Raw genomic sequence first — 15,769 nt, 5'->3', positions numbered from 1 at the left:
AGAATGATCTCTGTTCATTTCCAAGGCAAACCATTCGATATCACAGTAATCCAAGTCTATGCCCCAACCAGTAATGCTGAAGAAGCTGAAGTTGAACTCTTCTATGAAGACCTACAAGACCTTTTAGAACTAACACCCAAAAAAGATGTCCTTTTCATTATAGGGGACTGGAATGCAAAAGTAGGAAGTCAAGAAACACCTGGGGTAACAGGCAAAATTGGCCTTGGAATACGGAATGAAGCAGGGCAAAGACTAATAGAATTTTGCCAAGAAAATGCACTGGTCATAACAAACACTTTCTTCCAACAACACAAGAGAAGACTCTATACATGGACATCACCAGATCGTCAACACCGAAATCAGATTGATTATATTCTTTGCAGCCAAAGATGGAGCTCTATACAGTCAGCAAAAACAAGACCAGGAGCTGACTGTGACTCAGATCATGAACTCCTTATTGCCAAATTCAGACTTAAATTGAAGAAAGTAGGGAAAACCACTAGACCATTCAGATATGTCCTAAATCAAATCCCTTTATGATTATACAGTGGAAGTGAGAAATAGATTTAAGGGCCTAGATCTGATAGGTAGAGTGCCTGATGAACTATGGATCGAGGTTCATGACATTGTTCAGGAGACAGGGATCAAGACCATCCCTATGGAAAAGAAATGCAAAAAAGCAAAATGGCTGTCTGGGGAGGCCTTACAAGTAGCTGTGAAAAGAAGAGAAGCAAAAAGCAAAGGAGCAAAGAAAGATATAAGCATCTGAACGCAGAGTTCCAAAGAATAGCAAGAAGAGATAAGAAAGCCTTCTTCAGCGATCAATGCAAAGCACACCCCCAGGAGGTAGCAAATCAGCAAGGGTCCCCAGTACATGATCACCAGCATGTGAGTATTAGAACAAGGATAATTTTCTTCTCAGCAGGTTTTAGAGAACTGAGAGCTAAATAGTGAACAGCAGTATACAGATTTTGAGAGCTGGCAGCAGCAACAAGTCGGGACAAGATGCAATGGACCACAGGATAGCCACCATGCTGAAGCAGGGGCAGAATCTGAAGTCTCAAGGACTGTGGTCACCATCAGTTTAGACTCTGATGACCTAAATGGCTTCAACATTTAGGCTAACAAATTAGGGAAAGGTACTCAATTTGTGCTGAATATCAGAAAGACCATTCTTATCATCAGTAGAACAACAACAGTGTTGGGCAACATTGTTCTGGGTCAGGCTCCCTTGAGATCATTCATTAATTCATGCATTTTCTAGCATAGTCTCTTGACAAACTACCAAGAAGAGCTTTAGTTCATTTTAGTAAAAGTATAAGAAGAGCCTCATTGAGGTCTGGTATTGTGGCTTCAATGGTAGCATGTCTGGAAGAAGAGGGGAATACTATTTCCAAGTGTCTACCATGATCCAAGAATAGTAACTAACAGCAGAGGGAGTCAGTGGCCTCATAAATCTATTTGCCACTGGCTAAGGGCCATCCCCCAGGGGGATAATCTTCTTCCATTATATAGGCAGGGGCACGTTTTCCCTCATAAGATACATGGGTTAGTCACTGTGTCATCTTATGTTCCCACTGGAAAAGGGAAGTCCCTTTAATTCTTCTCAGGCCTTGAAAGCAGAGGCCATACTATGGACTGGCATTTCATGGGCCCACCAGGAAGACAATAGTGGCATCTGATCTGAGACTGTACCAGTGTGTGTTTCAGAAATCCAAGCTAATTTTATCAGCCTGTGTATTGTAATGAGGATTGAATTTTAGTATGTGACCTTGATTTGCATTTTGGGTATCTGTGATGCAAGAAATTACACAATGGAGTATTACTCAGCCATTAAAAAGAATACATTTGAATCAGTTCTAATGAGGTGGATGAAATGAGAGCCTATTATACAGAGTGAAGTAAGCCAGAAGGAAAAACACCAATACAGTATACTAACGCATATATATGGAATTTAGAAAGATGATAACAATAACCCTGTGTACGAGACAGCAAAAGTGACGCTGATGTATGGAACAGTCTTATGGACTCTGTGGGAGAGGGAGAGGGTGGGAAGATTTGGGAGAATGGCATTGAAACATGTAAAATATCATGTATGAAACGAGATGCCAGTCCAGGTTCAATGCACGATACTGGATGCTTGGGGCTAGTGCACTGGGACGACCCAGAGGGATGGTATGGGGAGGGAGGAGGGTTCAGGATGGGGAGCACATGTATACCTGTGATGGATTCATTTTGATATTTGGCAAAACTAATACAATTATGTAAAGTTTAAAAATAAAATTAAAATTACAAAAAAAAAAAGAAATTCCTGGGGTTCTTTACCCCAAAAGAGAGTGTGAAACAACTTCGATAAGGGATTGTTGTTGCTGCCATTAGCCAGACCATGTGACCACATGGTCAGCAACAGACCAAGAGTCTATGAAAATGTGAAGGGGCCAATTGTTGGCCATCACATCTTCCAATATTAAAATGACTGTGCTGTGGTGCACTGGGATGACCCAGAGGGGATGGGATGAGGAGGGAGGTGGGAGAGGGTTTCAAGATGGGGAATACATGTACACCCATGGCTGATTCATGACAGTGTATGGCAAAAACCACTACAATATTGTAAAGTAATTAGCCTCCAATTAAAATAAATAAAAAATAAAATGACTGTGCTGTCCCCTGGGTCCCACCTTTGATTAGGGATGTCCCAGTGCAGAAGATTTTCAGTGGGCTTCATCCTGTGTGATGTTGGTGCTGAATCTATAAAGTATACAAATTTCACTTTCTGATCACTCAGTTAATCCCAAGAGGCTCCCCAAATGACCAATGGATATGGGGGAGGGGTGACCTCTTCAGGCACCACTGCATCTAGCAAAGGATTGAGGACATGGAAATCATTTCCTCCTGTGGTGAGATTTGCCAGAAGGCCCGGGTTTGGCTCTCTAAGTAGCATTTTCATTTGAATAATGAGGCCTCTGTGGCCATGCCAAGTTTGTGGGGTGGTGCCTCAAAGACCCAAGGCATAATGAACAACTGGGTGCAGAGTCAAAGGTTCAGGATTTGTAAAAGCACTTATTCCAAGAAAGATCCACTATACAGCCAACAGTTGCCATCCTAAGGTTGTGAAATGTGCAGCCAGAGAAGGCAGTTTTTTGTAGCAGAAACCCATGAACAATGATTGATTCAGGGACTCCAAAATGAACAAGATAAGGTAGCCAAAGCCTCTCCAGTGAAGAAGTTTGGGGGGTTGGGGTGGTTGAATGACACTGATAGAAGTGCCTGTTTTATTGCAATTTAGAGCTTTTTGGTTTGGGGTGGCAAGCCATTCAGAGCAAGCCAACTTATATTCAGCCACTATGAAAAACAGTATAGAGTTTCCTCAAAATTTTAAAAATAAAAAAATCATATGATCTATCAATTCCACTTCTAGGTATTTATTTGAAGAAAATGAAAACACTAACTTGAAAAGGTGCCTGTGCCCCCACATTCATTGAAGCATTATTTACAATAGCCAAGATATGGAAACAACCTAAGCATCCTCTAACAGATGAATGAATTAAGAAAATACGATATATACAACTATTTAGCCATAAAAAAGAAGAAAATCTTGTCATTTGCAACAACATAGAGAGACCATAAGGCCATTATGCTAAGTGGAATATATCATACAGAGAAAAACAAATAATGCTTGATCTCACTTACATGTGTTCGCTGCAGCACTGTTTACAATAGCCAAGATATGAAAGCAAACTAAATGCCCATCAACAGAATGAATAAAGAAGATGTGGTGTATATAGATAGAAACAATGGAATATTACTCAGCCATTAAAAAGAATGAAATTATGCCACTTGCAGTAATATGGATGGATCTAGAGATTATCATACTAATTTAAGTAAGACAAGCAGAGAAAGACAAATATCATATGATATTCCTTACGTACGGAATCTAAAAATAAAATACAAATGAACATACTTTAAAAAACAGAAATAGAGTCACAGATATAGAAAACAAACTTACGGTTACCAGGTGGGATAAGGGGGAGAGTGATAAATTGGGAGACTGGGATTAATATGTACACACTACTACTATATATAATATAGATAACTAGGACTTACTATATAGCACAGGGAACTCTGTTTAATGTCATGTTTCAGCCTGGATGGAAGGGGAGTTTGGGGGAGAATGGATACATGTGTATATATGTGTATATATACATATACATATATGTACATATATATACATGTGTGTGTGTGTGTGTGTGTGTGTGTATGTAGCTAAGTCCCTTTGCCTTGGTCTACCTGAAACTATCACATTAACTGGATATACTCTAACACAAAACAAAACATTTAATAAAAAGTAAAATAGATGACTATTAAGGACTTACTGTATAGCCCAGGGAACCCTACTCAATACTTTGTAATGACCTATATGGGAAAAGAATCTAAATAAGAGCAGATATGTGTTTGTATAACTGAGCCAATTTGCTGTACACCTGAAACTAATAGCACTGTAAATCAACTATTCTCTAATAAAAATTTTTGTAAATCAATAAATAAAATTAAACTCATAGATACAGAGAACCGACAGGTGATTGCCAAAGGTGGGGGATGGAGCTGGTATAAATGAGTAAAGAGAGCCAAAATCTACAAACTTCCAGTTATAAAATAAATTAGTTATGGAGATGTACTATATAGTTATTGGCACTGTATTGTATATTTGAAAGTTGCTAGGAGAGTCTATCTTAAAAAGCTTTTATCACAAGAAAAAAAAATTCTATAACTATGTACATGACAGATATTAATTAGGCTTATTGTGGTGATTATTTTGTAATATATATATATAAATATCTACTCATTATCTTGTATGAATGCAATGTTGTATTCAATTATGCTAATTCTAAAATTAATTAATTAATTTTTAAAGCTAAACAAAGTGAGTCTATTTGCAAGAAGCAGCATAATGGACTGAAATCAAATTCCTAAATGAGGAGCATGTTGCTTCTGAGAACCAATTAAGCATATAAATACTGAGATTCCTTTAAAATAGCAAATGCTGATAAAACTGGAGAATTGGGTCCTTAATACATCAGGTATAAACCATTCCTGGGCTGAGGAGTATTGTTCAGAAATTTTAGTGCAGTAGCGGGGCCTTGAATTTTATACGATGCAGTGGACCAATTCTGATCAGAAAGTTCTATGAAAAATTTTGTTTAGCCCATGTGAAAGCATTGTTTGAATTTCCTTGCAGAAGGATGTTATCAATATGATGTCACAGCTGTATTCCTGGAATAAGTTGGGTGTGGTTAAGATCTTGCCTGCAGAGTTATGTGCAATAGGCAAGGTTGTTGGAATATCTCACAGGGAGGCAAGTGAAAACATACTATTCCTTCAGAAGGTGAAGACAAATAGTTTCTGAGAGCCTGTAGAACTCTAGAATGTATACATAAAATCAAATCTTCCATAGAAAAATATTTTCCAGGTGCTGATTGGATGGAGTATTAATTTCAGAAATAATAAGTATGCAGATCTTAATGGAGGATATCATGGCATTAAAGTTGTTGTTGTTGTTGTTTAGTTGCTAATTCGTATCCAACTCTTTTGAGACCCCATGGACATAGCCCACCAGACTCCTCTGTCCATCGGATTTCCCAGACAAGAATACTGGACTGGTTTGCCATTTCTTTCTCCAGGGGATCTTCCCAACCCAAGGATCGAACCCATATCTCCTGCATTGGCAGATGGGTTCTTTACCACTGAGCCACCAGGGAAGCCCCAAGGTTATGATAATCCACTGTGAAGTGACACTCATTTATATCAAGTCTGAGCACTGGCCAACTAGTTTATTAAAGGGAAAAATAATGGGAATAATGACTCGGGCAGGCGCACCAATCCCCTGGGTTCTCACTCCATCATTCTCAACATCACAAACCTCATGATTGTGGCAGATTCTTTCATGACACCCTTATGGTCTCTCAGGAACTTCTCTCCTCAGCCACATGTTTACAACTTGTTCTCCAAGCTGTCAACTGAGGTTTATTTGCACCTTTTATACTTGGGTCCACAGGGCATCTTTAACTTCTTTAAGAAATTGATCCCCATGTGCCTGCTCTAAAAAGAGCAAATAAAGTCCATGTCACTCTAATGAACACAGAAACTGCAAAGAAGCCCACCCATATCCTGCCTTCTAAGGACTCTGCAATAATCTTTCTTAGAACAGAAACATTTTCAGCTTATTAAAGTCCTCTTTTTTAATTCTATTATTGCCAGGAGAAGGGGGTGATTATTTGCTCTTTTTTTTAGTATACATGTGAAGGACTCTATGTCTCAGAAACTGTGATTTGATTCTGATTCAGATTCAAAGAATGGAAGTAATACACTTCCTTCCCAGTTAAGCTCTAAAAACTTGGGTACTTCCATTGAAAGAATAATTGAATGTGGATGGGAAGCCAATTTTAAAAAATACCAAATTTTATACAACTCAGAGACTCACATGGCACATCTCACCTTTGATTTACCTCTAGGGGACAACAAGGTAAACAGCCCACTACAGTCAATCAGATCAATGAGGGTGAGAATACTGAATGTTTTAAAGTGAATGATGCTATTATTCTATAAATATGGATCGATTAAATCCTCCAACTGTGAAAATCTGGATGAAAATGAAGCATTTGCCAAAGACCACAGGTTAGTACAGACAAGGAAGGCAGGGTTGTAGCAGGATATAGGTCAATACCTCCAAAAGCTATATGGAATAATGGAGAGGTTGACAAAAATGATTGTGAGGGTCTAATTTTCCTTACTCTTACACGTGTGAATTAGAGTGGTATTTTACCTTGTTTCTGCTTCTTAATCAGAAAAACCTAAAGAGGCACACAGGATACCACCAGTAAAATTTGCTTCCTTGGGGATTACCAATTTATGTACAAGGACTCATTGTCAGAAACATGAGTGTTCCTCTTCCTGGGTTCTGTATGCCAAGAAAATTTGAAGCATGATAAATTGATCATCCTTGGTTTGCCACTGAGGACTCTTTGAGGCTTTGAGCAAAATCTACTCTGAGATGCTGTCTGTGGATCTCTCAAGACTTCTATTCTCAGAAATATAGTCCAAATCAGTGTATAGGAGACTTTGAAAATGGCAGAGAAATAAAAGTAAATGCTAATGAATATGATTTATTAATGCCTTAAACTTGCTCATGTAGTCAAAATAAAATGATAGAATATTGAACTAAAGGTCTTTAAGTCCTAAAGCACTGTTACAAATTCACCCTACAAAAGAATTGGTGTGTGCATGCTTAATCATGACCAACTCTTTGTGACCCCATGTACTGTAGCCCACCAGGCTCCTCTGTCCATGGAATTTTCTGGCAAAAATACTGGAGTGGGTTGCCATTTTCTACTCCAGGGGAATCTTCCCATACCAGGAGTCAAACCCGTATCTCTTGTGTATCTTGCAATGAGCAGGCAGATTCTTTACCAAATGTGCCACCTGGGAAGGGGGAAGGGTCTAGAAATATCAGTTATGCATCAAGATCCTCAGAATTATCTACTTGGGGAAATTTCTATTGGTTGCTGGAACAAGGGAAGTCAGAGATTTATATAGTAATGGAGATGAGGATCTATGGCAGGTATCCATCTAAACATTAAATAGTACAAGGAGGGGGAATATTACAGGGAAGGGGAAATAGTATAGGGAAAGCACCAGAGGGGAGAGGGAAGCACAGAAAATAGAATCAGACAGAGATATTTCTACCAAGTGCCCAGAAGTATGAGATTAACAGAGTCAGAGAAATATGACTTCAATATGGAGAACTTGTAAACATTTTGGAAGGAAAAGATGGGTACAAAAATTTATTCTTCTGGAAAAAATTAAGTAATTATTCTGTAATAATTCTCTTATGTGTGCAGGAATAGATCAACTTGAGGAATTACAAAGACTTTAGGAATAAGGTCATACATGAGCAACAGGGGGGCTCCCATGGAACAAGTCTAGTCCAATGGACACTGGTTTGGCCCAACTGGATGGAGAGTTATATATGATCTGATTCTGTTGATTACAATGAGCTTTATGTCCCCAGCCCCAAAAAACTTTAGTTTTCATCATTTTCACCTATTCCCTTTAGATCTACTGAAGGTCAACAATGAAAAACCGAACATTTACTGAGTTTATTTTGTTGGGCCTCACAAATCAACCTGAGGTCCAGGCACTGATATTCATCTTTCTGTTTCTCACCTACATGCTAAGTGTCCTAGGAAATCTGACTATCATCATTCTCACTCTAGTAGATTCTCACCTCCAAACCCCCATGTATTTCTTCCTTCGGAATTTCTCCTTCTTAGAAGTTTCCTTCACATCCATTTTTATTCCCAGATTTCTGACCAGCATGACAACAGGAAATAAAGCCATCAGCTTTGTTGGATGCTTGATTCAATATTTTTTTGCTATATTTCTTGGGGCAACAGAGTTTTACCTCCTGGCTTCTATGTCCTATGACCGCTATGTGGCCATCTGCAAACCCCTGCACTACCTGACCGTCATGAACAGCAGAGTCTGCATACAACTTGTGTTCTGCTCCTGGCTAGGGGGATTCCTGGCTATCTTTCCCCCAATCATCTTAATGAGCCAGGTGGATTTCTGTGCCTCCAATGTTCTGAATCACTATTACTGTGACTATGGGCCCCTCCTGGAGCTCGCCTGCTCAGACACAAGCCTCTTAGAACTGATGGTCATCTCCTTGGCAGTTCTGACTTTGGTGGTTACTCTGGTGCTGGTGACACTTTCTTATACATATATTATCAGGACCATTCTGAGGATTCCTTCTGCTCAGCAAAGGGCAAAGGCTTTTTCCACTTGTTCCTCCCACATGATTGTCATCTCGCTCTCTTATGGCAGCTGCATGTTTATGTACATTAATCCTTCTGCAAAAGAAGAAGGTGCTTTCAACAAAGGAATAGCCGTGCTCATTACTTCAATTACTCCCTTGTTAAATCCCTTCATTTACACTCTAAGAAATCAGCAAGTGAAACAAGCCTTCAAGGACACCATCAAAAAGATTGTAAAGCTTTAACAAAACAAAATACACTTCAAGGAAAGATATACTTCATTTAGTAAATAGGTATTGAGTGTCTACCATAATTCAAGTGCTGACCTGGCACTTAAGGATAAAAATATGAAAGGCATATGTCTTGATTTCAGGGAATCTATGGTGTAATGTGATAGAAATGTATATAAACTGTAAATTGTCAAGTTTGCAGTTTACTTATAAGTCATAAGCTTGTGTGCGTGCGTGTGCGCTAAGTTGCTTCAATCATATCTGACTCTTTGTGACAGTATGGACTATAGCTTGACAGGCTTCTCTTTCCGTGCCATTCTCCAGGCAAGAATACTGGAGTGGGTTGTCATGCCCTCCTCCACGGGGTCCTCCCCACTTAGGAATTGAACCAGCATCTCTTATGTCTCCTGCATTACCATATGGGTTCCTTACCACTAGCTCTACCTGGGAAGCCCCAAGTCATAAGTTTACAAAAAATAAAAGAATATGGTAAGTGTTAATAGAGAAGGATGAATGAGAAAGTCTAAAAAGAACAACTGGAAAGAATTAGCTGTTTTCTGGAGTGAACTGGACATTGGTGAGCCAAGAGATGTTTTAAGAAAGGAAGTGATGCTATGAGCATTGTTTCTAAAGAAATCTCGCGTTACTGTTCATTATGGAGCTGTGGAGCCATGCTTCTATTAAAGTGAAAATATCTTTTATTCTCCTTCTCTTTTTCATTTATCTTACAACTGTAGCCATTGAAACTACCATCCTCCTGTAAATTAGGTCCACTTTTCTCCAAATGAGGCAAAAACTCTCAAGATTTTGTCAACTTACACATTCATTCTCTAGAAGTTGTGGTTAGAGTTCTAAAGGCAAGGTTTCCATCCTCTTACCTGTTGTTGCTGATCATAGCTGACATCTTTCTAAGTCAATGACTGAGTTACCCACTCTGTCTCTCTCTCTCTTTGGTAATCTTTGAAAAAAATTTTTTCAATCACAATTTAATTTTCATCTTTTTGTTTACTTTTGTTAGGTTTATAAAGGACAAATTTTGTGATATGGCTTCATTCTTTCAACTTTTCCCCAAATTTTTGCTTTTTTTACATAACCAATGGTACCTGTTTCATAAAGTGAAAAAAATATAAAGTATCACACAGTTTTATATCTAGAATGTTCCAAATTATGAATCTTCACAACCAACTGGGAACAGACTACCCTACCAAGAATTCCACACATGGATTTTAGGTAACAACAAACTGAATTTGAAGAGGTGATGGTAGGAACTCAATGTCAATGGAACTTAGGACATTTGGAAAGCTGATTATTTATACATAGTTTAGTAACACCCTAATTCATTGCAGAATGCTGATTGAGATGCAAATGGAGCATCATCTGATGTATTCACATGTTTTATATGTGGTAATAATATTGAGTGGAATGATGCTTCTTAATCACTTAAGGGAAAAACTGTACCAGCCTGACCATGAGAGAAAATTTCCAAAACCACAGAAGATAGTGAAGAGTGTATAATATTTTTAATAAATGACCTTTTTTGTAAGTCATGGTTATTTTGAATATCTGGGTTTGATGGCTAAGCTAGGGATTGTGTTAGTTGCTCAGTCGTGTCTGACTCTTTGCGACCCCACTGACTGTAGCCTGCCAGGCTTCTCTGTCCTTGAAGTTCTCCAGGCAAGAATACTGGCGTAGATTGCCATTCCCTTCTCCAGAGGAATTTCCCAACCCAGGGATTGAACCCTGGTCTCCTGCATAACAGGCAGATTCTTTACCCTTTGAGCTAGGTATTAATGATGCCTTTTAATTTATTCCAAATTTACTGAATTATTAATTAATAGAGAAATGTTCTCAAATGATCACACCTGAATCATTAACTTCCCCCATACCCACATTTCTACCAAAGCCCGTGGTGAAATGGAAGACAATGCCATATAGTGGTTGAAAATACAGGCTTTAGTTCAAATCCAAGATTTTCAACCTTCTACCCAAGTCTACTTGGAACAGTTTTTCACCTACCTAAAGCTTATTTTTCTCAACTCTAAAATGTGGATAATATAGTGTCTATCTTATAGGGTAGTTTTGAGAATTAAATAAAATAATAGGCATAAAATTTGTAAGTCATTATTATGTTTAAGAAATGACATCCATTATAACAATATGGATGTCAATATAATCAATGTCCTTTTCAAGAAACTCAGGCTTAACTAGTAAGAATAAGCATTAAATTGATTGGTTTAACATAAGCAGGACTGTAAAAATGCTGGTCATTTGATTTGAAATCCCTGTGCAACAAGACCAGTTTATTTCCATTCCTCTTAATCCACTTGCATCCTTGGATAGCTAGATTATTCACACATTTGATAAAGCAAGGCAGAACACTTGGCAGCAGATTGTTAGGACTAGGCTACCATCAACCCCATGTGACCTGGATATCTCTGAGTATAAATGAGATGAAGAAGAAACATACAACAGTCTGCTACTTTATTAAGAATATAAATTTTACTTTCATGTACTCTGGTAATTATGAAATGAAAGGAAAGAAATGGTAATTAAGGGTAAGGCTTAAAAATAGCACTTTGGAAGTTTCCTGGTGGTCCAATGGCTAAGACTCTGCTTTCCCAATGCAGAGGTCTCAGGTTCAAATCCTGATCAGGGGACTAGATCCTCTATGCCTCAACTAAAGATCAAAGATCCCACGTGCCATAAACTAAGACCCAGCACAGCCAAATAAATAAATAGTACTTTGGTCCTGCAAAAAAATTTAGGCACTAATATCAAAGTTTCAGAAATGTGTTCAAAACTAAGACATATTAATCAAAATGCAAAATGTCATTCATATCTATTTGTATTCTAAAGCAGTTGTTGCTTGAATGTAATTTATGAAATGGAGTGGAGAAAAAGTGCTATTTTGGTGGTATGTTTGTTTTGAACTGGGGGGCTTCCCTTGTGGCTCAGCTGGTGAATAATCCACCTGCAATGAGGCAGACCTGGGTTCCATCCCTGGGTTGGAAAGATCCCCTGGAGAAAGAAAAGGCTACCCACTCCAGTATTCTGGCCTGGAGAATCTCATGAACTGTACAGTCCATGAGATCACAAAGCGTCGGACACAAATGAGGGGCTTTCACTTTCACTTTTCTCTAGAACTGAATATTTCCTACCTTGTATTGCAAAGGAAATGCCTGAACTTCATTTATCACAATGAATAAATGATAAATACCTCCCTCTACCAAAAAAAGGAAAAAAAGACTAACTTACTTGATTGGAGAGCAGTCTGTAAAATTATTTGGATGATTTTCTTGAGCACTTTTGCTTTCATTTATATTTGTTTATTATATGCATCAACCACTTGATAGGTCATACACTCAGGTTATGCACTCATCTCATTACCACTATCCAAATGGTGGGAGTTGCTTATTGGGAACATCCCGTATAAATAGTAGAAATATTTCCCTACTTAAAACATTTAGTTCCAAAAGACATTCAGAGTATCAGCTATAAACACTTGAGTATGTAAAATGTCCATCACATATTTTGATTACCAGCTGATTACTGGGTGGCTTTGTGTCAATACGTGCACAAATGTCAACTGCAGATGGTCCAAAATCCTGACAAAATGACAGTTAATTTCAAGGATCCCAGTTGTGGGGCTGCTGTAGACTGATCAGCCATTGTTGCATTACTTCTACTACACTCTCATCACAGATTATAGACTAGCAGAGCATAAACCCAGCCAAGCCAAAACAGAGAAAAGAAAACTTTTGTGCCCTGATGGAGAAGCTGACATTAAATAATGTGAAGCAATCTTTAATTCATCACAGCCATGAATCTGAAAATGCCTCTAAGGGCAGAAGTAGCTGCATACAATCAACTGCCTCTTCAACAGTTCCACCATTTGCAGAATCTTGTTTCAGCAGCAACCTGAGTACTTTAAGCCAATGGTTTTTGTGTTGTATTTTGGCTTTTCTAGTTGTTCTTTGAGCAATTACTCAAGGAGGACATCTATCAATAATCTTCAAAGGCTATACTGCAACATATTGACAAGGCTGGTCTGAGGAAGAAGAGAGCTTTACATTTCCTGAAAATTCACATATTTTCCTCTTGAAAAGGGAAGACTCCTCAAAACAGAATCTATAGCAAATAGGGAAAGAAGTGATAAATACCAAAAGTGACACACAAGTCTCATGACAGATGCATATTTGAAATGACTAAGAAGAATTGGCTGAATTCCAAATTAAGAAGAGAGAGGTTTTAGCAGTTTCAGAGAAGAGAAACGTTCATGCCCTTATGCTGGGTCCTTCAGCGTTCTTTCTTCTCAACTCTGTTTCATGCTTATCAAAATGTGTTTTCTCATGACTTCAATTTCCATCTATATTCTCATGATATATCTTTGATTTTCCTTTTTTTTTTTTTTTTTTTTTTCAGGCAAGGCTCTACTAGGGACCCTGCTGCAGCAGGGGGAGTGAGAGCATGATTTGATTGAATTCCCAGTATGCTGTTCTACTACTACTTTGAATGAAAAGAAATCTTTTAAGAATGCCATAGAAAGAGCACTTCACTTGTTTATTTCTCAGGGGATAAATGAGAAATTTATTTCTCAGAGGCAACAATATAGTGAGCAGAGAAACTCCCTTATTATTGGCCACTTCATCCTTAGCTAAAGGTTTCACATACATAAAAATGCAACTGCCATAGATAATGGAAACCACAAGCATGTGGGAAGAAACATGGAAAAAGGCTTTTTTCCTTTCCTGGGCAGAAGATAAACTTAGAATCATCCAATGATACATATGTAGGACAGAACTACAGACACAAGGGTCACTATAAAGGTCAACACAGCACAGAATAAAACCAGCTGCTCTAAGAACCATGTATCAGAACATAAATTCTTCAGTGTTGGAGAAGCATCACAGAGAAAATGGTCAATAACAGAGTCACAGAATTCCAGGTAGGGACTCAGGCCAAGGGGAAGAGGGATAATCAAGAAGCCAGATACCCAACAGAGGATAAGACTTCCAAGACTCTACTCTCATGATGGTCATATAATGCAGAGGTTTGCAGATGGCACATAGTGGTCATAGGACATCACAGCCAAGAGAAAAAATTCCGTAGCCCCAAAGAGGACAGTAAAAGAGATCTGGCTGAAGCAGGCACTGGTGGTGATGGTTTTGTTCCTGCTTGATATGATGTAGAGGTATTTGGGCACACAGGCCATTGTGAATGAGATTTCTAAGTAAAAGAAATTTGAAGAAAAAAATACATAGCTGTTTTAAAACAAGAATCCACAAAGATGAGAGAAATTATGGTCAGATTCCCAATGACACTAAACATATATGTGACCAACAGGAAGATAGAAACCAAAATCTCTAGTTGTAGGTCATTTGTCAAACCCAGTATGATGAATATTATTATTGCTAAATGGTTTCTCATCACTGACTCTGTATATTGCCCAATCTTCAGATAAAAAACACAGAAATTGGATATGAGGAACAATTTCAAAATATAACAGGATCAAAATAACTACAAATAACAATTAAACCAATCACATGCATTTCCTTCTGTAACCTGATAATTCATCTTTCATGATATGATGACCTCAAACTCCACTGAATGGACCACAGAAGAGCTGATATACCACACGGAAGCTAGCAATATTTTTTGTGGTTTCTAATCATATCTCTGTCATCTACTATATGAGCAACATTGGGAAAGTCACTTAACCAATCAGTGCTCCCAATTTCATCCTTAATAAGATGAGTTTAATGATAATACTACATTGTAGCATTTTTTGTTTTTTGTTTTTTGTTTTTTTTGCTGCCCATTAGAACATTTATTTCTCAGAGAGAAAATAAGTTTAAGACAGTCATATTATAGTAGGTAAAATTAACTTTTGTATTCTTTACAAGCATAGATTTTTCTCTGTTTATTACCTCTCCCCATATTGTGAGAGTTAAATGAGATAAGGCATAACAATCTTACAGTGATACATAGGAGATGATAAGCACTGTATAAGTGGAATTTTTTTTCTTTTTTTTCTTTTTTTTTTTCCAACTACAATTTTATTTTATTTTTAAACTTTACAAAATTGTATTAGTTTTGCCAAATAAAGCCAGTTTGATAATCTCAAAAATGTATTTAGCTTTTTTATACATTATAATTCTGGGTTAATAAATTTGATGATTAGAAATGGTCTATGGCCTGTAAAAAAAAAAAGTAGATATCTAAATATCTTTAGAAGTAGAAAATTTTAATACTGTTAATTAAAATAAATCTAAAAACAGCAACAAATTTTTTCCTGCATGAGAAACTCATGGATCAGATTCTCTCGCACATAAATTGTAATTCTTTTTTTTAAAGTTAGCCTTTACTCCATTCATTACTAGATTCATTACATAACATTGGTACTATAATTGGTACATGTTTATTAATTAAGTTCACCAGTGAATATACATGCAAAACTCAGCCTTCACAAGAAATCAAAAATGCCTTTAGCTTTTCAGGTAGATTTGTTCCATCAGTATTTTCTTCCACACTTCAGGATTAATTTCATCAACATACAAATTTTTTATGGTTTTCCACATACAATTTTTTTCATACATTTATCATACATTTCTATCATAATGTTTCATATAGTTTTCACAGAGATTTGCTACTTAGAAATGTTAATTTAGACATTCAGAAACAAAAACAATTTCAGTCAAGAAAGATGGGAGGAAGGACATAAAACTGAAA

The 15,769-nt window shown here is 37.5% G+C and overlaps 1 protein-coding gene and 1 pseudogene across 1 annotated transcript; one reads left to right on the top strand and one right to left on the bottom strand.

Moving 5' to 3' along the window:
• Positions 1 to 8,128: 8,128 nt before the first annotated feature.
• On the top strand, positions 8,129 to 9,055 carry OR6C4 (olfactory receptor family 6 subfamily C member 4). The gene has a single exon (NM_001390206.1). The coding sequence runs from the start codon at positions 8,129 to 8,131 to the stop codon at positions 9,053 to 9,055; it is 927 nt and encodes a 308-aa protein (NP_001377135.1).
• OR6C369P (olfactory receptor family 6 subfamily C member 369, pseudogene) lies at positions 13,525 to 14,467 on the bottom strand (annotated as a pseudogene).

Source organism: Bos taurus, chromosome 5 (genome assembly GCF_002263795.3).
Source record: "Bos taurus isolate L1 Dominette 01449 registration number 42190680 breed Hereford chromosome 5, ARS-UCD2.0, whole genome shotgun sequence".
Taxonomy (NCBI): Eukaryota; Metazoa; Chordata; class Mammalia; order Artiodactyla; family Bovidae; genus Bos; species Bos taurus.
The sequence above is the reverse complement of the archived record's forward strand: the minus strand, read 5'-3'. Positions and strand labels throughout refer to the sequence as shown.